The sequence below is a fragment of the Brachyhypopomus gauderio genome, chromosome 17 (assembly GCF_052324685.1).
Source record: "Brachyhypopomus gauderio isolate BG-103 chromosome 17, BGAUD_0.2, whole genome shotgun sequence".
In the NCBI taxonomy this organism is placed as follows: Eukaryota; Metazoa; Chordata; class Actinopteri; order Gymnotiformes; family Hypopomidae; genus Brachyhypopomus; species Brachyhypopomus gauderio.
In genome coordinates, this window is record NC_135227.1 from 12,334,907 (window position 1) to 12,359,629 (window position 24,723).

General features: G+C 38.4%; 5 protein-coding genes across 6 annotated transcripts; 3 read left to right on the forward strand and 2 right to left on the reverse strand.

The window, feature by feature from the left end:
- Positions 1 to 679: 679 nt before the first annotated feature.
- On the reverse strand, positions 680 to 6,348 carry pole2 (polymerase (DNA directed), epsilon 2). Its single transcript, XM_076978777.1, has 19 exons — positions 6,209 to 6,348; positions 5,871 to 5,971; positions 5,718 to 5,793; positions 5,551 to 5,628; positions 5,365 to 5,458; positions 5,172 to 5,246; positions 4,621 to 4,704; positions 4,384 to 4,440; positions 4,250 to 4,298; positions 3,595 to 3,667; positions 3,311 to 3,483; positions 3,079 to 3,168; positions 2,946 to 3,000; positions 2,665 to 2,724; positions 2,345 to 2,422; positions 2,120 to 2,228; positions 1,403 to 1,579; positions 1,145 to 1,212; positions 680 to 1,023 (listed from the first exon to the last, which is right to left on the reverse strand). Exons 1-19 carry the CDS (start codon positions 6,280 to 6,282, stop codon positions 1,005 to 1,007), a joined length of 1,590 nt encoding a protein of 529 aa, XP_076834892.1. The 5' UTR covers positions 6,283 to 6,348; the 3' UTR covers positions 680 to 1,004.
- LOC143480909 (kelch domain-containing protein 1) lies at positions 5,936 to 11,373 on the forward strand. 2 transcript variants are annotated; one of them, XM_076978778.1, is made up of 13 exons: positions 5,936 to 6,639; positions 7,504 to 7,574; positions 7,731 to 7,848; positions 7,947 to 8,059; positions 8,152 to 8,236; positions 8,317 to 8,400; positions 8,641 to 8,721; positions 8,908 to 8,966; positions 9,124 to 9,233; positions 9,462 to 9,534; positions 9,901 to 9,985; positions 10,237 to 10,289; positions 10,608 to 11,373. In XM_076978778.1, the coding sequence occupies exons 1-13, from the start codon at positions 6,535 to 6,537 to the stop codon at positions 10,744 to 10,746; spliced, it is 1,176 nt and encodes a 391-aa protein (XP_076834893.1). In that variant the 5' UTR covers positions 5,936 to 6,534; the 3' UTR covers positions 10,747 to 11,373. The 2 variants fall into 2 exon arrangements, with proteins under 2 accessions (XP_076834893.1, XP_076834894.1); XM_076978779.1 differs by lacking the exon at positions 9,901 to 9,985.
- A 196-nt stretch (positions 11,374 to 11,569) lies between these two features.
- dnaaf2 (dynein axonemal assembly factor 2) lies at positions 11,570 to 14,105 on the forward strand. Its single transcript, XM_076978158.1, has 2 exons — positions 11,570 to 13,312; positions 13,503 to 14,105. The coding sequence occupies exons 1-2, from the start codon at positions 11,804 to 11,806 to the stop codon at positions 14,103 to 14,105; spliced, it is 2,112 nt and encodes a 703-aa protein (XP_076834273.1). The 5' UTR covers positions 11,570 to 11,803.
- On the reverse strand, positions 13,524 to 19,687 carry lrr1 (leucine rich repeat protein 1). The gene is made up of 4 exons (XM_076978168.1): positions 18,841 to 19,687; positions 18,490 to 18,588; positions 15,084 to 15,811; positions 13,524 to 14,921 (listed from the first exon to the last, which is right to left on the reverse strand). Exons 1-4 carry the CDS (start codon positions 19,021 to 19,023, stop codon positions 14,666 to 14,668), a joined length of 1,266 nt encoding a protein of 421 aa, XP_076834283.1. The 5' UTR covers positions 19,024 to 19,687; the 3' UTR covers positions 13,524 to 14,665.
- A 41-nt stretch (positions 19,688 to 19,728) lies between these two features.
- On the forward strand, positions 19,729 to 24,609 carry klhdc2 (kelch domain containing 2). The gene is made up of 14 exons (XM_076978167.1): positions 19,729 to 19,881; positions 20,305 to 20,564; positions 20,657 to 20,736; positions 20,828 to 20,945; positions 21,088 to 21,200; positions 21,736 to 21,817; positions 21,911 to 21,994; positions 22,117 to 22,197; positions 22,287 to 22,345; positions 22,560 to 22,669; positions 22,762 to 22,834; positions 22,943 to 23,030; positions 23,253 to 23,305; positions 23,935 to 24,609. The coding sequence occupies exons 2-14, from the start codon at positions 20,319 to 20,321 to the stop codon at positions 24,056 to 24,058; spliced, it is 1,311 nt and encodes a 436-aa protein (XP_076834282.1). The 5' UTR covers positions 19,729 to 19,881; positions 20,305 to 20,318; the 3' UTR covers positions 24,059 to 24,609.
- Positions 24,610 to 24,723: the final 114 nt, after the last annotated feature.

Consider the following 24,723-nt stretch of genomic DNA (forward strand, 5'->3'; position numbering starts at 1 on the left):
AGCATCAACAGCCATAGCCAATTAATGTATAACCAATTCACATTTATAGATTAACGGCAGCTGGAAGATAAGATGCCCTTCCAGCTCCAATAACCTATAGCTATAAGCAATAAACCATTTACGATCTGATATTAGCCTCCTGAATGAATGAGGCCCAGTAATTGTAAGTAATCTAGTAATATATATAATGAGCCCAATTTCAGACTGTCTACTGTATATGCTCAAAGATACCCTGCTGTGCATACACCTTCACTAAATTGATCTACTCTTGCAAATATAGTCTAGCCTTTCCTTTTCATTCATGACTGCAAGTTTTAATGGCTGCAACATGCCATGAATGAGTTCATTTCTGTCAACACAAACATCGTGACTGTAAAACAAATAATGTTTTCCTTCAAAAGGAAGTTTGAAAGAGATTTGTACAGCTGTCTGTATACAAACTTCCAAATACGCGTTTGCTTTGGCCATGAAAACCATAAAACCGTGTATAGTACAGAACTATTAGATGGTTTGTAAGAATAGTGATAATCATATACACACTCACCCACACACACAAACACATAGCATACATGTATAGACCACATGTGCCACCAAGTGGTTGTCAAGTGAAATAAATGTGTAGCCTACTTTTTGTGCAAAGTTTTAACCACATTTTGTAACAGTATTAAATTAACAGCACAAGTCAAAACTTTAACATTATTGGTGTCTTGTCATTTTTAAATCTTAATGCTATGGTCTTCACTCATAACTAACTGAAGTAGTTGGCATACAAACTACTAATAAAACAAATATTTTTTTCCTAAAATGCATTCATTGTACACAATAAATGCTATTTTATTTAATTTTACACAACTGCAAAACAACACTTTAAAATTTACATGTACACATTCATACAGAAAACATTTAGAGCAGATAACGTTTGTCTTACAATCTATATAAACCAATCTGTTATAATTACACAATCTTGATCTCCCAACAATGGTAACCGTGTGGTCCTGTCAGCTTCACAGTCCATGCAATTTGCTATAAAAGAAAATCAAACATTTGAACATCAATTAAGCAGATAGTCTGTGTTTCAAGTTGTATGTACTCTTTCAAAATATTTCCAACAAAAACCTTTAAAAAATGACTGAATGTCTGATACCTGTCCTCTACTGTTCTGTTTGATGGATAGTACACTTTAAATGAAAATCCACTTCTTGGAAATGAGCCCTGCACAAGCACAGAAAAGTGAACTTTAGTCGACTGTTTTGATTAATTATCATGCACCTGCCATGTAATTCATATTACGTTGTGATACAGATTGGGTTGAGACCTTCCATCTCTTATTTGCATTTATCTAGAAAACAAATTAACATCTAAAAGATATTCTTTAGCATGAAGAAAACAAACAGTGAGATACCGGGTTGATGCAGAGGCAGTCGGTGTTAGAGATGTTGAAAGGGTCATATTTATCAGCGAAGATGATGACATCAGGTACAGGATAGACCCTTAAAGCATAGTCGTATGCCCAGTACACTGGGCAGACATAGAGTGGAAGAGGAGTCAAATGGCCCTGAGCCAAGATTGTCTTCACAAACTGTAGGAAAATAAGATAAGGGCATGTACTCATTATCAAGCACTTGTAAGTACTAACTGTTATAGAAGTGCATTAGCAGGTTTGTGGGGAAAAATACTATCATTTGTAATGTCAATACATTACAAATTTCCCATTTAAAACACTTATATTGCATTGCAACAATGTATGTGTGTGTGCATAATCAATCAACTTCATTAGTTATTATGTATGCAAAAATTTATAATTATTTTCATATTAAATATCACCTGAATGGTGACCTATTTTTGTAGACAGTGATTGTAAGGGGCTTGATTATGTATAGATATGTTTTGATTATAAGATCCTCTTTGATTAAATCATTTGATGGTCATTGCAATACTGCTGTAGTGCATATTGAACACAATGACCATCTGTACTAAATTCGGTAAGCACTTATGCTATTACTGCTGTTAAGTCAGACTGCATAAACCTCCAAATGAAGCTGACAGTAACAGGCAGAACTGTTGAGTGCCATTATGGACACTGGGAGCCTTTTGGCCATTCACAGCAGCATTGACTCACGTGGTTTGGGATGTCAAGGTTACTGCCGGGCAGCCTCACACAATTCCTACACATTTTGTTGACCAGGTCTTCTCGTATCACCACCATCTCCTGACTGCAGAACTGGATTCTAATACACACAAGAGAAATAAGAAATTTAAGTATAGTTGTAAGGGAGTGTAAAACAGACTGTTAACTAAATTATCATAAAAAAAATAAAAACAGTAAAAAAAATTTGAAAACAACCTGCATGGGTTGGTGGTGAATACAGAGGAAGGGACACGCTGCCTAAACTCTTCTGTGATGTGTTCAGCCAAGGGAGGTCTAGAAGTACAACACACTTTTCACAAATACCCCTTTTCAATGGCTTTGTCATACAACTGTCCAAGGGTCCCTCTGTTGTTCACACTGTAGACAAGACATAATCCTCTGACACAGATGTTAAAGTCGGTTACTTTTTCCAGTGCAAGTTCAGGTAACAATAATTACTTTCTTTTGTGACAAAAATTCTTACAGAACTTCTATTATCTATTAGGAGTTAGGAGTGGGTGTGCTGGGGACATTACCTGGGTAAAATAGTGCTGGGCCCAGGATCCTCAGGACCAGGAACAAACACAAAACGACTGCTGCACTCAGAATATACAGGTCATTGTAACTCATAATACTATGGCTATGATTCCTATACACTAATAAACACATCTAAATATAACATAACATAGTATAACATGAAGGTCATCATATTTAATTGAGAATCATTGTACGGGTCACAATAAAATATTTTGCCTCATCCAAAAGAGCAAAGCTTTGGGATACAAGATCAGTTTTTCAGAAATCTGAGGACACGTACTTGTTGTGGATGCTGGGATGTTCGCAGATTAAATCAGCTAGGGTTTTCAAACACTCTGGAACAAAGAAATGTCTGTATTTATGTGTGGTCATATACAAATGAACTAAACATGTTTCAGTGCAAGGCTTTTCACCTTTAAGTGACTTGACCTGATTCTTGCCGTAAGGGGCAGAGGAGAAGTTGCCACAGAAAATAAAGCATGTGGGAGGCATTGCCGAGTAGCCTGTAAAAGGCACATAAGACTTTTAGATCAGTTCCAAGTCTACAGAATATTGCAGTAATACATTTTTTAAGCATTCAGAACATACTGTCCAGCTTATGTATTGCCTTTGAATGACCAAAAACCAGTCAAGAACAAATCACACCTGAAAACATAGTTTGGATTTTCTCCAGGACCTCAACGCTGTCCAGCCACAAATCAGAAACAATAACAAACATAGCATCCTCATTCTCCTCCTCCAGCTGTTTCATCTTGGCAGAAGCTTTGACAGTGGTGGTGGACGGGCCACCAAAGAAGTTTACATTTCCATAGTACGCCCTAGCAAATGAAAGGAAGAGTTGTGTCTCCACAAAGCCAACAGCTCATAGTCTCGTACATGGATAGATGTTGCATTCACAGGAAAGTATTATGTGAATGTACTATGCTAACCTGGTAGTAGAAGAGGGCTCAACTGGAGGGAACCCAAAAGCGTTGACATTGAAGACTGAGTCCTCATACCATCCTGTGGGAACAAAGATCTGAGGCTCTGTTCACAGGTGGCATTAACATGCATCTTGTGCGATCCAATCACAAGGGACTGTCAAAACACACAGCCATGTACACCTGGCATTTTGAATGCACCTTGAAATGGAAATGAGACATTGGTGCACCAGCCACAAGTGTCACTTTCATCCTAGCCTAACTAGTTTAACTACATGTAGAGCAAACAGTCATGCAATTATTGTGTTTTCTTGCAAAAGAAATGACTCGATTGAGATGACAGGTTACTTCACTGCTGTCAAGCATACATCAGGACGCGTCTTGGTGTATAGTACAGATATAAATGTGGTCTGATGTGTCCCAGACCACCTCCAAAAGTGGCTTTAGCTATTGCATTACAATGTGCCTTAGAGATGGCCGCTTATGATCCAATTACCAAAAACATATGTTAATGTCAGGTGTGAACAGGTCCTGTGTGTCAAGCATGCATTTATTTATTTAGTCACATGAAACTAAGACAACTATGATAGAAGGTACTGGACCAAAGCTATTAACCAAGCATCACTTGCTGTTAGATGAGTCTGTTAACAAGGTAGAACCTCACCCTCAGCCAGGACAAAGCAGGAGTCAGTGTAAAGCCCACTGTGGAACTGGTGAGGAACTGAATTAAGGCACAGACATTGCAGGTGGGAATACAAACTAATTCATCTTATTTCCAGCACAGTAGAAAAAGGATATTGCTTTAGAAAGATTAAGCTGCACTGATCCGGTCAAGTCTTCAAGGAAAAACTTGCCCTGAGAGGGAGAACAAAATCAGACTAGCTCAAAAACAAGCCATGGTTAGTTTCTAACATGGTCTCCTGTATACAAGATACTGAAAGTTTTTTCAGCACCGTAGAACTTTAACTTTGTCTATGAATATGTAAGCTATACTTAAAAAACAAACAAACAATAGGAAAAGAGATGTATACATACCTCTTTAAGCTGTGTGATCATGCCAAGAACAATAACTTCACCTAGTTTAGCTGTGCTTCCTAAAAGAGCCTCCACCGTCTTCAACTACAAGGGATTATAAGGGATTATATATAACTACAATTACATTATAACCCATAATTTAGAATACTGTGATTGTAATAGGAATAGTTTAAGTGAACTGTCCTACTGTAAACTACTTTGCCATAATAAGAAAACTTAAATATTAAGTTCAAGTTCAAGTAGTTTTATTGTCAATAACAGTACCAGTGTAACAACATTTATGAACAATAGTGCAATATAGTAGCTTATGGCTGGTAAGTGAACAATTGAGTGCTGTTCTTTAGGACACAGTGGTATGGGGTATTAAGAGGGTAAGAAAGTGCAATGTGAGCAGTAGTGCATGTATGACATGTGTGAATGCATAACAGTTCTTGAAAAGTACTGCAACTAAGTTTCAGTACTGTGTTGATTTCAGTACTGTGTTGATCAGGATTAACTGCCCTAGTGAGGGCCATGAAACACAGCAGACAGAAAAAACAGTGTCTTATTACCTGAAACTTATTTCTTCCTTCATCTGGTGCTGAACCAATCACAGGTGGAGTAAAAATGTCATGCCTATGTGTCCGCTAGAAAATGAAGGCAGTACAAGTACATGAACATTTATCCATAATGACCCATTTATCTTTAGGGGTTTAGAGATTAATTTACTTGTTTCGTTCACTATAGGAAAACTACAAAGCTCACCTGTTGTAGAATGGTATAGCGTTCCCTAAAGAGCTCAGCCTTGTCTCTGGCCTGGCCACATAAGTTAGGGGCTGGATGGCTAGTCATGTTGATACTGTGAGAGAGAAATCAGCCTAAATTACATTAACTCAGTCCCAACACAATTCTGGATGACAACGGCATAATACATACATCAAAAATTCTTACGGTATAAACTTTTTCCTTTCTGTGCTGTAGATGAATCTTGGCACATCAAAAGCTCCAATGATGTTAAAAACATTGTCTCTAAAACAAAAAAGAATCAATCATTAGATAACCGTCTAGGCATCAAGAAGATGCTACCCTGTGTAACGAGGTGACAGCAGAAATCTTACATGGTTTCATCAGATGACTGACTGCAGTCTTGAACAGCTGTCTCAGCTACGGAGAGTTCGATCATGTTGGTGGACACTGAAACGAGTTGGTTTTCTGGCGTTACAATTTAATTTAAATACATTTCAAGGCGTGAATTATAAGCAATATCTTACAAGGTTGCTTTTCAACAGCGTCCAAGATCCGTTCAATGACATCATCCAGTTCTACTTCACTGACGGACTCCAAAACCTCAACCAGATATCTACTGGATTCACTGTGAAAGAGTGAATTATCAATGTTAAGTTCGTGATGCTTATTTATTTATCAATTTTATTTAATCAGTTTAATCACAATCACACAACCATGCTGATGTGTGAAAATAAGGGAGTCGGGATTAGATACATGCAAAATAGCAGATACAGCATAGTACTGAGACCAACTTTTGTAGTTTAGCCTCAAAATGTCCATGCGAAACACAAAGATAAATTCATTGTTAAAAAGACAAACATACGGTCGAAGCATTAACCCTCGCATCTTGAACCCAGCAGAAACTTTTGTTTTCAGCCTCCGAGAATCCATTTTCATGTTTTGGCGCTAAACTGCTACTGCCGTGTGTTTATTCGGCAGCTTCCGCAGTAGCCGCGCTCTTACTTCAAAATAAAAGTTCCGTAATTTCGAATACGCGACGCTGAGATACTTTTTTATTTCTGCAAGATATATATAGAATCACCACCTGTTTTGCCCCTTCCAACCACTTTACTGTTTTACCGTGGGGTAAACATTAAACTAATATAGTAAATTCTTGGATGTCAGTACTAACATAAATACTTAAGTCAGATGACGTTACAAGCAGGACATCGAGCCGAATTAGTAGCACAGGAAAGAAGTGGACACACGGCAGTAGCCTCAGAAAACCTTTTATTTGTCTGGGGAGGCTACATGGTAAGCATAGAAGTCTAGCTAGCGAGTTAGTTTACTGCCAGGTACAAATATAAATGCTTCAGCATGAGACACAAGTGTTAATAACTCCGTTGTTGCCTAAACTCATGAAAGTATTTATTATTGAGTTAAAATAGTCATGCGACACGGGGATGCATATGCATACAGAAGGGCAGACAAGTTATTCTTTGATATAAATCAACAAATGATCCAGAGACACAGGCAAGAGTAACCGAAAAAGCATACACAGACAAGACTTAGACACAGTAATACCTAGAGAGAGACATAGGCTGAGCTATAGCAATACTTCACAATTAAACACGAAGATTCCCTCTTGTGTGAGGGAATTTATTGGTTCATAATTAGTGCAGGGGTCAAGTGGAACCAGTTAGAATTGCTGTTGGCTGACTCGTTCTTCCCTCCTCTGTGCCGAGGATGCTGGGAGGTGGAGTGTAGTGTGGGATAGTCACAGGGCATCCTGACATCCTCCAACCTACTCATTCAGTAGAAATTGAACAGATGACAAAGTCACTCTGGATAAGTGCATCTGCTAAAAGTCCCATAAGCCAACCAGGCCTGATCGTTTGATTGCAACATCGCATGTACATTGGCGACAGTGCCTCTGGACTGGCAAACCTGGGTGGTGGTTTTAAGAAGGGGGACCGGAGGGTGTGCGCCAACTATCGGGGGATCACACTCCTCGGCCTCCCTGGTAAGGTCTATGCATGGGTACTGGAGAAGAAAGTACGGTCGATAGTCGAATCTCAGTAATATGTAATAACATGTAATATGTTGTTGTTTTGTTGTCTGAAAAAGTGAAATCTGCATGAAAAAGTTGACATATAGTCATTATTATATACTCCTCAGTCAGTTGCTGATCATGAAGTCTTCCTACCAAATGATGAAATTTGGGTGTATGACCTGGAGAATGGTTTATGGTAAGATACTGATGTGTACATGTATATATATGGCGAATGATGGGGAATGGTCTGAATTAACAGAAAAGCTACAGTAACTCAGCCACTCTATATAACCATGCTGAACAAAAAAGCAGCTCAGAATCTGCTTCTGATGTATTTTTTTGGTTTTTATAGGGAAAGATTTGACATGAGTGGAGAAATCCCTCCTTCTATGTCTGGAACATGTGGCTGCATTATGAATGGACACCTGTATATATTTGGAGGTTGTAGTGAAGATGATCAGACCAATGAGGTAATCCCAATTTTGACTTTCTCTGCCATGATTAATGAAGTGAGCTATTAATAGTACTTCTTTCTGATTACAAGTGCATAGGGTATGTTTTCATTTAGCACTACTCAGTTGATCTCCATGATGCAAAGTTTTCTTGGGAGAAGTTACATCATCAGTCAGGGTTGCTCCCATCACCACGAGATAAGCTTTCCTGTTGGGTCAACAAAGACAGGTAAGAAATGTAATAATCACTTTGAATTAGAATTTTTTTTTAATTCAAACTAATTTGAGTTTATCGTTTGTCTGTTGTTGCTGTATTGACAGGATTATTTACTTCGGTGGATATGGCCACAAACTGCTCGGTGAAATCAACAACTCCAGTACCTTCATTGTGGATGAGGCATCCTGGGTAATGCATTTTCATATATTCAGTTCAGGACTTGCAAATTGAGAAATAAAGACTTTATCATTATTTTTCTCTCACTTAAGGTAGGGGATATCTTCTGGGGATGGAACAATGAAGTTCATATATTTTACCCAGAGGCAAAAGCTTGGAATGAACCGCCCACATTTGTGAGACACTCAAATAATACTTTTAAAACATTTAAAAGCTTTCTATGTTTATATTATGATACTTTTATATTGGTATACTACCACCATTTATGTGTAAAACAATTGATATATATTGTAGTCCTTAACTGCAAAGTTCCCACTCATTAACACAAATTGTATATGATTTATGTATCCTTAATGTATCCTTAAAAATATTGACAGGCATTTGAAAGCTTTCCCGATGATTATTTATTGATATAGGGACGTCCCCCTGCACCAAGGGCTGCCCATGCTAGTGCGACCATGGGCAATAAAGGCTATGTATGTGGTGGACGAATTAGGGTGAGTCAATTCCATTATTGTCAATAAATTTGTTCTTACTGTTGAAAAATGTTTTTCTATTATTAATATTTGTCTACCTTATTTGTATAAACACATTATTTTTTTTGTACATTTGACAAAAGACTGTAGACTGGAAACACTATCAAAAATGAATTATGAACTGGCTTTCTGAATTTATTTTGACAGGACACAAGAAAAAATGATATTCATTGTCTGGATTTGGACTCATGGACTTGGTCTGAAATGTATGATATTGCTTTATGAGACATGGACCTTCCTTTTCTCAGTTATAGAATTTAGCTGTAAAAGCACATCTGATTCCTCTCCATGTTGTTGGTATACTAAATCATGTACAGCCATGTAGCATTTCTTGCTTTTCTGCGCTTCCCACTTATTCTTCAGTGTACCTACAACTACAGTACCTTTGGGGCGCTCATGGCATACACTAACCACCGTGTCAGACAACTCACTCTTTCTGTTTGGGGGACTTAGTTTGGACTGCAGACCCATGAGTAAGACAGCTGTCCAAACATAGTATTATTCTATGTATTATTCCATGACAAATGTGTTGAAAATTATTATCTATAAAAGAGTAATGTTAAAACAATTTTTTTTCAAATATACTCTTAGGAATAAAATGTGTAGAATGCATCTTTTTTGGTTCTGATTCTGCCCTGAGAAGCTTAACATACAAAATTAGTTAAAATAAGGAGAGACACTTTTTCTTCACTTTTTCCTAGGTGATGGTTGGATATTTAACCTAAAAATGAAAAGCTGGACAGAGATTAAACATTCAAACATGGACAAACCACGGTAAGGGAAACCGATTGACAATAACCTGACTTTCAGAAGGCACATCTCTGAAAACCAACTCAATTAGAGTTGAAGCCATAATTGAGAATTGGTGCCAGTAGCAGAACAGGCAGCGACAGTTGATAGACAATGCCTAATACAATGTAATGCAGGTCTATTGCTTGAACTCAAAGTTATTGCTGGGGTGGCTATGATGTTATTGTGACAATTCCTGATTTGTGTCTTAAATTTGTAGTATTAAGACATTTTCTCTATTCTGGATCTGTTAAGTGTTAATGCAAGAACGGGATGACATACTAGTTTTGAAAACATTATTTGATTTTATACCAGTCAGTGGACTTATGGTACCAATTTATTCATTTTTAGACTATGGCACACTGCTTGCCTTGGAAGGAACTCAGATGTTGTTGTATTTGGAGGAAGTCATGATTATATTCTTTTAGAGGACAGAGTAAGTCATGCACGTTACCAGTCCACATTTACTGCACTGGGCAGATATTCCTATCCAGAGTGACTTACATATTCATCAGTGCTGTCGTATATGTACTCCCTGTGAATCAAGGCCTTGGTGTTACTATACCCGCACCCTACTCAATACTAACATCAGATATTTAATGTAGGCAAAGCTCAAAACCTCAAACTATCATGTTTGCTATTAGATTGAATTGCAAAATTAACTCATATATTTGAATTACTTTACAGGGCCACTGCAACAATGTTCTTTTTTTCCAAATCCAGCCTTACTCCTTACTCCGGTAGTGTATTTTTTTCATGGTCTTTTACTGCATGACCTTCAAGACTGTTAATCAATCATGGTTTAGCCCAATTGCAGGAAGACTAATACTTCCTGCTTAATACTAAAAAATGTGAAAAGGAGCACAGTCTCCAATACAACCATAGCCGCATAACTAATGAATTCGAGAGTAGCTATATATGCTCTCAATATTCCACAGTTTCCTGTGACAACTTATTTTATTTTAACAATTTATGAAACTGATCATACTGTTTATCTACCAATGTTGTGTGAATTTTAGTTACTTTACTTTTTTATCAGTAAAATTCTATTTTTACAGGTTGTGTGAGGACTTCATTGCAAGCCATGATAAAATTTTCCAGATCCATTTTACATGCTTACCATCAAAACTCAGACAGGTTGTGGAGAAGAGGATGATATTTTTTAAATCACAGAAAGTTATCAAAACTATGGAATAACCTTTCTGGAAACATCTAAGACATTCACGAACAACTGTGCTCTTTTAAAAGGGCTAGACTTGTTTTCAAGGGGTGGCCAAAGGGTGAGCAAGGCTTTATCAGAGGGGTGTATAAAGCTTTATACAAATGATGAACGAAAGGAAACATATTTTCTCTTAAAATGACCATTTCCAGTGGGGTGCCACTAAGGGTGGCAAGGGCTCTGTTGGGGGTGGCAATTGCCCCCCCCCCCCCCCCCCGGCTCCGCCACTGCCAGCAAGTGGAACATAGCCAAACCGTTTTGTGAATGTTGCCATATTCTGTAGAATTCTGTAGTACTGTTTGTAAGTATATGGTGAAATTACATCTTTAAGTACTAATATTGAATTCAGAGAGAAGAAATTGATGGTAAATAAACTTTGATGACCACTGGTTTTCTAATATAACCTGTGATTAAATAATGGTTGAGAACAATGGTTGCTGGTTTTTTAAACAATGAAACAAAGTGAAAAGTATCTCCAGAATGTCTCGCCATACGTCTTGCATGCACAGTAGTATAGAAAGTGGCTTAATTCAAACAAAATAGGATTTTAGAATTGTTTGATTTTAAAGGGTTCAGGTGGTATGATCACCACAGGCTGTTGTGAAATGTAGTGAAATAAAATAACCATTTTAATATAGCTCACTGAACAAATAAATCCAAATAAAATATTAAAGTATTGCTCTCGTGTTTTAGCCACACAAGTAACGTCTCACGTTTTTCACATAAGGCGGTACTCAAAAAACCAATTACTAGCGTCACCCCATCGTCATGGATTCAAGGATAGAAAGACAGGTTGCCATGGCTACATCAACAGTAAGTGCTTGGCTAGTTAGATGGCAAGCTTGCTATTGCATAGCTACTTCTGAAAGAAAAATATCTTTGACAAGTTTGTTAGAAAGATTACAGGAGCTTGGTATATATGTAAAACGTTACTGTGCCCTTGAAAGTCTAAAAAATAAAGTTTCAGGTTAGCTAGCTGTCTAACTTCGCTAGTTAGGTGTTATTCGGCTAAGCAGGTTCGTGTAGAAACCGACAATGGATTTTGGTAATAAACTAGAAGAACTTCAGTTGTCGACGGATGAAATAAATCGTTTCAGTAAAGCGTTAAAGGATGAGAAATTTCGTGAGCTGCTACACGAATATGCTGAGGAGATATCAAATCCAGAGAACAGGAAGAGGTACGAAGAGGAAATAACGCAGCTTGAACTGGAGAGAGGCAATAACGTGCAATTTATCCATCCCAAGCCCCACCATGTCCTGAAGACGGTCATCGGCGGTAAGGAAAAGTGCTTCATCAATGTCTGCTCCAACGAGCTGATTAATAAGCCTATGTGTGAAGTTGGAAGGAGCGAAGATGACAGGGTGGGTCAGCAGTGGTCATTACCATACAGTCTGTCACCTGGAAGACCTGATAGAGACGTCAAAGGAAACAAATGCATGATTTATGACGTTGTTTTCCACCCAGACACACTCTACATAGCAGTAAAGAACCCAAGATTTATGAAGCTTGTCAACAGCACTGCCACCCAAGGAATAGAAGATGCTTTCAAAGTTAAATTGGACAGTATTAATGTAAAAGTATTAAAAACACAGTACAAAGGGGTGCCTCATCCAGCTGTGATACGGAAGCCACTTCCTGGTCACCCTGGAGTGGAAAAATCTGCACCCGATCTACCTCTCTCCTCACTTTATCCAGACAAGTCAGATATTTTATCAAGCAAAAACCCTGTCCCCCCACCCATTACACCCACCCAGGGTGGCCCACGTCCTGTTAAACACAGTTCATCGTTGCCCACCCAACCCACAAAACCAAATTATATTATAAAATACAGATCAGTGGTTGATCTACAGGACTACCGATGCTCCAGAGATTCTGCTCCAAGTCCACGTCCCAAAGAGATTGTTGTCACTATAGATTTGCCCCTCCTCAAATCTGCAGGAGACGCTGAACTTGACATAAGCGAACGAAAGCTTGTCCTGGAGTCTCAAAAGCCAGCCTACAAACTAGAACTCCAATTATCCTATCCTGTGGATGGAGATAGAGGAGAGGCCAAATTCAACAAGGCTAAAAAACAACTAATAATCACTCTACCTGTGCTGCCAGCGAAAAATCCTGTTGTGGGTTACACTGGAGCTAATCAGCTTGTAAGCGGTGATGAAGATAAAAAAGATGAGAAAGAGTGTGATGAAGGTGAAGTGGAGGTAAATGAAGCAACAGAATTGGCCTTGGTCAAAGATGAAGAAAGTAAGATAAAGCCACCAGTCTGCAATTGTGATGCAAAGTGTCTTAGAGACAGACCTGTGCAAAATGAAAAAACTAGGCTTCAGTTGTCTCCAGATATTTGTGAAATTAACCATTTGGAATTAAACTGTGTTCCATCAGAGTCACACACAGTAGCAGACACACCACTCACATTTAAAGCAAACAAAAAGATACCCAAATTAAAACAGAATACCACCAATGAGGAAGAAGATTTCTGCACATCTGAGATACACTATAAGAATCATTCTAAGGAAGAGACAAACAATGGCAGTTCAACAGAGGTAAGATATAACACTTGTGAAGCTCATCTTACGCTCCATGGATACTTAACACCACTAACTAAAAAGAAATATGTATAAAACAATTCCTGATTTCTATTCACATGCAGATTCATGTCTTTTAGATAAATGACATAATATGGTTATTAGATGTAAATGCCCAGCTGACCCTTAACTCGATTTTGTTTTGCAGAAATTTCACTCAGACACTGAATCCACAGGATTTTTGGAAAGTGTATTTGAATGTGACACACATACCAAATATTGTCTTGTTGCACAAGATAAAATAACAGGCAATTCACAGTTTGAGTTTGCTGGAGGCCAGAATCAAATAAGCCAGGGTGTGTTACAGTTAGAAAAAGCTTTGAACAACATTCCAAATGTTCCTACTAACTCATCCCAGCAGCTGATCAGTAAGTCTGTGGTGTTTTCAGTGGAGCCATCCAAAATGATCTCTGCACCAGAAGACGATACTAAGAGTACTGTGAGCTTTCCTGAAGATACTGGAATGCTGTACGAAGAGCATGCAATGAACAGCTCTCCTGAGCACCTAAGTCCTACAGCTGAACACAAGAACAATGTAAATGCATCTCTTATAGAAGAAATTGAGGTGCCATTAAATTACCAAGTGAGCAATCTTTATTTTTCTGAACAGAACCAAGTTAATATCAATATAAAAACCACCACCATTCTGAAAGAGACAAACCCTGAAGATGGTAGTGAGGTAATCATTAGTGATCATGCTACCTCATCTGGCCTCTCCTTCCAGAACTCTCTGTGGTTTGATTTGGACTAATGACTTTCATTCTGTAATTAATAAATTGATATGTTGAAGAAGAACAACAAAAATATATTACCAATGTTCAACCAATATTATATCATATAGTCCTCAAGCATTTTGAATGACTTATTCCAAAATCCAAGTGTTTTATTTTGAAATAAAGTTTGTAAACGTCCATGCACTTCTTGGTATTTTTAAGCTTTTAAATTGTGACATTTAGCAAATTTGTGTTTTTTTGTGTTATCAGTCATAGCTTTTAAGTCAAATTTTATTTATTTATTTATTACTCATAAAATATAAGTCTCACAGCAAATGTCACTCAACTAAGTTAAAAAAACAAAAATAAAACTGCCTCGAGGGTACAGTCCACTTCTCACCATGTGGTTAGCATTGATGTATAATTACTCCACGACTGAATTATCCCTTAAAGTAGCATGAACCACCATATAAAAAAACCTAGGAAGATATACATTTTATGAACCCAGGCTACAGTAACACTACAGTTTTCTTAGGGTAAAACTGTCATTATTCATTCATTAATCCTGTTGATTTTAACCAACGTGAGATTCTTCTCATCATCTCAGACCTCTTTGCACACAGCCATCCAGGAACTCACAGTAACACATCAGAGAACAAAAATGGCGCTGCACAGGAGCCTCTGTGCCACCCATATTATCCACCAGTACCACAGTGTGGGAGACCAGGTGCAGGTTCATACTGACTACTGTCTGAATATAGGAGTTCAGACAGACATGACCACAGTCACAGAACTTGGCAAGATCCAACTCATGGCACAAGTGGAAAGGAATAAGATGAGGTCCATAAGGAAGCCTGTTGATATGTAAACAGAATAAAAATATCATGTTATGACTTCAGCACATTAAATTTTTTAATAAGGCTAGTTAGCATAACAAACAAATATATTTTGAGCTCAATCCATACAGCCAACACAGTAATTATGTAATAACTTTTAAATTATGTAATAACTCTCACCTTAAATTCAGAACAGCTCTTGAGGCCTGCTCCTGTAATGTGAGAGGGAATGCAAGCTGGATGTTGTGGTCCAAAGGGTTGGGCTGAGTGAACGGGTTTCCAAATAGGTCTAGATTCTCCAGTGCTAGCTTTCGGAATTCTCCGGGAAGAAGTGTCAGCTGATTGTGGGCAGCTGAGAGGAAGCGCATCTTGGTGAGCTTTCCAATGTGGAAGGGGAGTCGCAAGAGCTGGTTATTGTCCAGCTTTAGGTTCACCAACTCCCGCAGCTGGCAAAATTGGGCAGGAAGAAGTTGTAGCCGGTTCTGGCTCAAGTCTAGGTGCTGCAAGGAATGCTGAAGGGTGGAGAGACACAATGCTTCACTGAAGCTCTCCAGGTGGTTGTTGTGGAGAATTAGTTCTGCTAGACAATTGAGATCACCAATGGTGGCTGGGAGTTTCTTGATATGGTTATTGCTTAGGTCCAGTCTGCGGAGTGCTTTAAGAGACAGCATGCGTGTGTCCACTCTGGACAGCTTGCAGTAAGAGACCTGGAGCTGCTCTAGAGAATAAGGAAAGCCGGATGTGATAGGATAGTCTTTCTTTGACACGATAGTGAGCTTCTTCTTCGGTTTCTCCACATCTCTGGCACGAACAGGGGTGAAGGTGGAAAGGGAAAGACTGTCTAAGTCAGATCCTCTGTCAGCAAGTCGAGCAGCAGAGAGGAAGCTTTTCAAGTTGTTGGAATCTGCCTACAACATATGCACACAAACAAAAAAAAAGAATACTTAATGCAATCATCACTGATATTTTCAGTCCTGACCAATGGTACTACATAGCCACCAGGATATATATATATATATATATAAATAAATGTTGACCCATATTGTGCATAATACTGTGCACTGATTTTGCTAAGTTTCTTCAGCATTCAATAGCTTAAAAGTAAACAAAGTCATTAAGAGTTTTGGTTCCCCTTTTCTGAGAATTTTGCTGAGTCAGAATTGTTCACAATTGTACTACTAGGAAGCAAATGTTTCAAGCATATAATAGCATCTAAAAGCTAGGTTCCTTTATTACACAAAACTGTAACACACGTGGCTTGATGCTACTGCCATTGTTTTGCAATCGTTTTGTTAAGGTTTTGAACTTAGTATTTGACCTTCTTAGTATAACCTTTTACTCACAGATTTCTGCCATGTTTCCTTTCAAAACTGCACTGTTAACTCAGTAATCTGTGCAAGCACATATGCTTTTGTTACTAACCTTTATGTACAGCTTTTCAACACAACTAATGCCAACAGCAGCTTTCCTTTCAAATTGTTACTTTCCTTATCTACTGAAACATGGCACAGTATGTGGGGACTTCAAAGATGTCCAAAACATCATACTGTTCACACCAGACTGTATTTTCTCCAGTTATTTTTGCAACCTTGCACAGTGTAGTTCAGACCTATTCTGAACAGTTAACCAGCACAACTGTGGGCTGCTGCAGCTCGTCTGGTGAATGCTGACATATGAGATTTGTAGACGCCATGTGACACAACCCACTTTCCCAAAATATATAAAACACATGCAGGGCAGAGAGGGACATGCAGGGCATTGAAAGGAAAAAAGTACCCAAAAGAAAATGTATTTTCTCAAATGTAGCACTATTTTTAATAAAAACGTACAATATACATATGTTAACTGGTGTTTCTGAACAGCAGATAATTATTATCACAATTACAATAATTTATAAAATTATCCATTCAAATATCAATAGACATCTGGTACCCAGTATTAGCTACCATTGTAAACAGCTCTGACTCGTAAACTTTTGTTGAAAGGTGCATTTCACATCAAAATAATCTTAACTTTGTATCTAAATCATTCAATGATGAAGAAATTTGGCAAAATCAGTTCCCATTTAAGATCATTTTCTTTTCACAATAACTCTATGAGTATTGTGAATACTATAACTCTTCAGTATCATTATATATTTTGTAAATGTTTGTATATATAGATTTTGTTTTTAATTTTATCTTATATATTGGTTTTATACTTCCTTTCTCTGTCCATTCCTCTCTGCTTCTGTAACACTGCAAATTCCCCCATTGCAGAATTAATAAAGGATTATCTTATCTTATCTTATGAAACCTAATTACCGTACTTAACGAATACAGCAAACATTTAAACAAGCTTGCCCAGCTTTAAATGTGGGTCATGGGAACTGGGTGAAAGTTCATAACTGGACTTGCTTGACTACTGAAGGTTAGGCTGAAGAATCCCCCTTATATGTCACCCACACAAGAATTTAATTATTTGTGTAATTAACTACATTAATTTAAATCCATTTGAATCCATTTCTTCCAAATCCTTTTTTGTTAATTGTTCATTTCACCTTATTAGCAATCCCTGATGCAAATAAATAAATACGATATAAATTTTGTATCAGGAACATGTTTTCAATTATACATTTGACTCATCACTGACACTAATATTCATATAGATCTGATAAAGAAAAGAATGGAAATTACAATACAAAAAAAACTTTGGATTATAATCTTGTGAGCCAAGATTTTACTTTTTAATTAAAGATTCTAATTGTTTTGGACCTGTTTTCATGAGCTGATATCAATAGCAAGTCAGGTCAGGTCAAATTTATTTATATAGCGCTTTTTACAACACATGTTGTCACAAAGCAGCTTTACAACTGTATGGGTCCAGATCCCTAATGAGCAAGCCAGAGGCGACAGTGGCAAGGAAAAACTCCCTTTGTTTGTAAATATCATATTTTTTTAGCAATATATTAGCAATTCCAGGGTTGGCATCACTTCCCAGACTGGAGAGGTTTCATTATATGAGCCTAACCTCAATGTACAGGGACCTCTACCATGCAAACATACATCAGCATTGCTGTGTGTCTGCCCTCCCATGCATTTTAAATGCAATGTTGCTCATTTTGTTATAGAGAGTAACCACAAAATGTTAACAAATTTGGATTTACTGCCTTCTTTCATATGTGGGTACTAAATAATTGAAAACTCATAATGGGTGGATTTATCAAGACTTCAGAAACAGACACCAAAAATTAAGCCACTGATTAAGGCAATGATTTATAATACACAATCATTTCCTTTAAAATTATTAAATATTATTAATGAAATATTAAATATTAAGAAAACTTTATTTGCTGTGAAAGATCAAATCTCATATACAATGCTTCTAATTATCAACAAATAATAAGTCACATAACCAGGTTTGTATACAACTTTGTGAAAATTCAACTGCAACAAAATATGAGAAAAAGGCAGAAAAGTTTTTGACTTGCATGTAGTATTTATGTATATATGTGTAGTAAGCACAGATAGTAACACTTACAACAACCTACAAAAACCAGCACAGTTAAGGCAGCTGTCCTTCAGGGTCAGTGACAGAAATGCCTCACCTTGCTTAAACAGATGTCCACTGCAGGCTCTTTCAGTCGCACTGTGGCTTTACCCTCCTCAACAAACCATGTGAAGAATTTCTCAATATTTTCCTTCAACTGGAAATGTGAAAAATAAAGGGAAAAGTCAATTATGAGTAATCACTGACATTGTCAAAACTTGCATGACATGTTGCAACATAATGTCTTTATGAAGGGAAGACATACTGAAATTTAAACCCTTAAATCATTAAATAAAAAACTAGGTATGCTTGAAACTACTCGTCTCCATCAGTTAATGGCCCAGAAGCGAATATAAACCCCAATATATACCGACTGTTCAATGTCTATCCACTACTCAAACACACTTACCTTGTACTTGGAGCCAGATCTATCTTTTGCTGTGCAGATCAGTAAATATATATTACTACGCTGGGATGCTTTATCCATATGTTTACCGATAGACAACACCGCCCTGTTCCCTTTGCCTTTCCCTTTGAGACCAAATGTTGGCAGCATACGATTTACAACTTCAACGTCGCACTGTAATTTCATTGTGGCTTCACATCAAAAAGTCAAGACAGGACGTTAGACTCGAGTTAGGTCCTTTAGAGACATGCCAAGGAGTGATGATAGCAAAACCTCCGTCCAGAAACAACCTATTACGACTAGATACGACTGTCCTGACCACTCGATGGTCCAGGACGCAACAACAACACGCCAGTTAATGATAACGAGAAAACAGCTGGAAATTTTATTACAACGAGTCTCCAACTAAAAGTTCCTTAACGACGCTATCACACATAAGCTGGTTGTAAAATGTAACCAAGTTGTATTAAAACTCAGAATATCCAACGATGACTTAACCGTAGCTAAAAGCAAAACGAAGTGGAATAGTTAAGGCAATAAGCAGCGCAATAACACCTTCAAAATATTCAAAAAAGCTCTTTAACGTGAATTAGCGAGCTAACTAGCTAGCGTTAGTATTCTGTTGTAAAACTCTGAACAGCTGTGGATTATTAATACACCAGTTAGTTAATATGCTGAGTAGGATTCGGACATCATATTTGTCTAAAATATGACACATTTACTATCTTTCCGATTACTAATAGCAGACAAGACACGAAAGTTGGACTAGCTAGCTCGCTAACGGGGAAGAGATGTCGGGGAAACGCAGAAGGCGGTTTACTGTTTTTCTCTGACGTATCATACCAACTCTCCCGCGGTGTAGCAGGTTCATGTACGCATGCGCGAACGTTTTGACCTTACCAAAATGTCTGCCTGCCGTTGCCTGACGTCACATCCCGTTAAGGCCTTTCAAAATATTGCGTGTGAAAGTACGTAAGGTTCTAGTGCCGTTTCCAGTCGACAAAAGTATCTAGCTAGCTTGCTAGTTCTGTCTCTTCTGTTTACGTGAGTATAAATGCGTGTGCCTGATTTTATGAGAAGCCTTTTATGCGTTGAGAATAGCAAACTGGGCTTGTCTATTTAGTCCTCGGATTAGATCTTCTATTCACAGTCAGTCAGCTTTTGGCCATTTCCAGCGTGTAAAGGGGGATCTTGTGTTGTAAACAATGTGATTCATATTGGCGAATCTGTCATTCTTTCCCTCTGGTGTTCTCATTTTTGTTTGTCACTGACTATCAGTAGCATCGTTATATTTATCATAAGAAAAAAACCCACAAGTTGGCAACCTGTATTAACGGTTAATTGTACAGTCGTGGGTGGTTATTACCCCTACGTAGTGACATTAAGGAATATAGACTACAGCTAAGTTGCCTACAGGTACATACAGGTTGCCTACGTAGTCACCTTGTCTTTGATCATTTTTTCTAGCGAACTAGTTGGGAATGGCAGAGATGGAAGACGACGGTGGTCTCCAAGACGTCCAAGATGAAGACGATGACTCTGAACAAGAAGAGCTTGATTTTGAATGGGACGCACAAGGTGATGACAGAGACTTTGACTGGGTTGAGGAAGAGGTTGTTATTGACATTAACACTTCCGAGCCCTTTCCTTTGGACACTCCAGCAGAGCGAAGTGGACACATTGCTGTGGTAGACAGGAACTGTATGTATGTTTGGGGAGGATATAAGGTGAGCAAAGCCAGTATATGCACTGATAAGATATGAAGCTGTGTTCCTTTTGGAAACAATGTCAAATGAGTGTTTTTCCCCCATTTTAATAGAATGCAGAAGAAATGGGATTGTTTGACTTGTACTTGCCAAAGAATGAAATTTGGATATACAACATGGAAACTGGCAGATGGTAAATCTGATCGTATTTATTGAACAAACTATTCACATGCAAAACATTTGGAATAAAAGTTCAATGCAACCTAGAATTATCTGTATTGCAGGAGAATGCAGCTGTCAGAAGGAGAACTTCCTGCATCTATGTCAGGCAGCTGTGGTGTATGTGTAGATGGCATCTTGTATCTCTTTGGAGGCCACCATGCTAGAGGCAATACTAACTTGGTGAGACTTTCCCCTAAACTGCTATTATAGCATTTTGAATTTCTATTGCTAGACTATTGAGTTTAAGGAATTTTGCTTAAGTGAGCACGTTCGTTGATGTATAGGATTTAAGCCCTTTTTAATGGTCTACCATACTCATCAGGTCTATCGTCTGCCCCTGAGGTCGCTTGTATTCAGCTGGGAGAGGATGAAGGATCTGAAGGGCTTGGCTCCCACGTGTAAAGACAAGCTGGGCTGCTGGGTGTACAAAAACAGGTTAGCATTCATCAGTCCACCACAGACAGAGTGAATGGATGAGTTTGGGCAGAGCTTTTCCAAGTCCACCACTCACTGGAAATGGCATCTTCGATGACAGTCTTACTTAGATACAGTCCAAGAGGGTCACAACACTGCAGTTTCCCCAGCTTCATCATCTTTTTCAGCTCATCAGTTATAGGGCAGTCATGGCCTGGTGGTTAGGGAACTGGTCTTGTGACCAAAGGGTCCCGGGTTCAATTCCCAGACCTGAGGCTATGACTGAGGTGCCCCTGAGCAAGGCCCTTAACCCTCAATTGCTCACTTGTATAAAAATGAGATTAAAATGTAAGTCGCTCTGGATAAGGGCGTCTGCCAAATGCCATAAATGTAAATTTATCACGCCATTCCTGAAAAATGATGGAGATCAAACTATGTAGGGCTGTGGCCCTCCTGTACCACATCAGAACAACAGTGACCTGTTCCATCTGATTCCAAATAAAGAGACTTTCATCTGTTGAGTTTGTTCTAAGTGTTCCTTCCACTGTGTTTACAGGCTAATGTATTTTGGGGGTTATGGCTATGTGGCACAAGCAGGTCATCGAGGAACGTTTGAATTGGATGAGAATTCACTTATGGTAAGCATCAACAGATTTTGGCCTAAAGCACTGGAATGACAGTGTTTTAACGTTACTGTTACAGCAGTTATCTAAAACTAATATCTCTTGAAGGGTAACCATGCAGGACGGGGCTGGAACAACCACATTCACATTCTCAATCTTGAAACATCCACCTGGAGTCAACCAATCACAAAGGTAGCAAAGTCTTTTAATGTTGAAAGTAAAAAAATAATCATTAAACAAACATGTGTATCTACTCATTAATACATCCTTTTAATGCACTGTACTCCAATGCTTCCTTGTTGCATGCTACGCAGGGAAATGCTCCAACCCCACGTGCTGCCCATGCTTGCGCTACTGTTGGCAACAGAGGTTATGTTTTTGGAGGCCGTTATATGGTGGGTGACGGTCCATGTGAGCATTTATTTGATCCAATTTGTTATTATTATTTGAAAGATTTTTATTGAAAAACTATTTTTCTCAACAGGATCATCGCCTGAATGACCTATACTACATCAACTTGGACACCTGGGAATGGAATGATATGTGGGCTCTAAAACAATTTACATATTGTAAAGTTTTATGGACTATTGGTGTCTAGCAATAACTATCTCAAATTGCTGCTGTATGCGGTTTGAAAAAAGTAAAAGGGGAAAAAAAAATTCAAAACTATATTTGCTTTTTTGCTGCTGCCATTACAGTTGAGAAATGGTCCATGTTTGAACACATGGTTGCATTAAGGTGACTGCACTCATTTCAGGTCTGTCCCTCAGCACGGTCCAGTCGGCCGCTCATGGCACTCTTTCATACCCGTGTCACCAGACCACATCTTCCTCTTCGGTGGCTTCACTACCAACAAGGAAACACTAAGTAAGTAATGGCGAAAATAAGTACCAATACTTTGTCACGTGGCAGATTTTAAGGGAATGTTCTACAAGTGATTCGGTGCTTGCATCCTGTAGGTGATGCCTGGCTCTACTGTGTGAGCAGGAATGAGTGGAAACCATTTCAACACAACCACACAGAAAGTCCTAGGTGTGTTGATCATCACAGATTTATTGCCTTAATGGCAAATTCTTTCTAAATTCAAATATGACGCATGCTGTTCACATTACATTCTTTAATGTGTGTGTGTGTGTGTAGACTTTGGCACACAGCATGTTTGGGGCCAGATGGAGAAGTATTTGTGTTTGGAGGCTGTGCCAATAACCTTCTTTCACACCAGCGAGCAGTGAGTACAGCTGTCCATGCACTCTGCCTACCTTAACGTGACACATATGCTAATAATGCTTCAGCTAATTTCATTTTCACAATTTTTTCATTCCAAAAGTACTTGGGAAGGGAGGTAAAAAAATGGGTGTTTCAGTTCAGATATGAACGTGAAAGGAAAAAACAATAAACATGAGAGAAAAACCTTAGGATGTTTTCAGTTCTGTTTCCATCTTCTCAACAGGCCCACAGCAACGAGCTACTAATTTTCACAGTGCAGCCTAAGTCACTGCTCAGGTGAGTGCGAGGTCACCACACACTGCTGCACATTGTTTGCACAGTGGTGTCCTGAGGCACGGAGATGATGTGGTTCCTAAATCCCACAGCATATTTTATTCCAGGAAACGATCCCCAAGTAATCCAGCAATATAGTTAATAAATCCCAATAAAATAAAGAATGCAAACTCCAGTATCAATCGAAGAGAATAGAAGGTTCCAGTTTTCTTATAAGTCAAGGAGGCTAAATGTTTATTTGTTTTTCCAAGGTCACACACAACTGCCCCACCTTTTTTTTTTTGCATATTAACATTAGAGTTTTGCATCGTTATGTCTAAATCATGTGTATTTTCATGTTAATTTGATACCATTATATCCAAGTGAGGATGAGGTATTTTTATTTTTTTAAGATCACCTGATTCTTATACCAAACTAGAACTTGACCATATAAGGCACTTTTCTGGTACCATCCAGTATGCACAACTAGATGTTGCAATTAATACAATGGTCTTTCCAAGTCATGGGTGCACTCTGGAAATACAGGACTTTTCTAGCTTCTTCACTTTTTTCCATTTACTGTTGGTATAAATAATTTCTTACACCTCAATGACCTGGAAGTTACCATTGCAGTTTTTTGTGTGCCTTCATAGGTCCTGTATTGAGGTTGTCCTGCAGCACAGAGAGCAACTGGAGACCATGTGGGACTGCCTGCCCAAGCATCTACTGCACAGCCTCAAACTGAGAATTGGTACCACTAACACTGGAGGTTCCTAGAATCAACCCCAAGCGCAAACACGTGGCGATAAGCGCAGAGCAGTCGTGCGTCTTGCTGGGTGCGTTTGCAGCACAGATGTTTTGCTTTTCTGCCAGTGTCCAGGGACTCTTTTAAGGAGCTGGATACGGCCAACCTGCAGGTGGTGTTGGAAGGGTAAAGTTGAGAACAGACCTTCCTGTAGTCTCCATGGTAGTTGCACTCAGTATGGTTTAGCAGTTTAGAAATCCTTGCCATTTTAGAAATGGCTATGAGTTTCTTGTAAACTGGATATGTCAAACAGACCCCCCCCCCCCCATCCCGCGCTCACACTATTGCAACCCAAGTAGAAAGTGAAATATGTATTTGGGTGGCATTAATTATGCTACGTTATTAAATGAACAGACAAATTTGTTCTTTCACACTTTGGCAGTTTTATCTATTAGACTCAGTCACTGTGGGATAGCTAGTAGTACTGCCGATCAGTGAGAGGTGTGTTTCATTAGTTTGGAATACAACATGTAAGCCAGTAAATGGCTTATGTATTTTGCAAAGAAAAGCCATGCAATCTAATAAAGCTCAGGATTTCCTTAAATCTTAAGTGATTGGAAACGGCATTTAACAATTTCTACCTATTAAAACAATTGTGTGTCGGCAGTTGACAGGCAATAGTCAGTCAAATTTATTT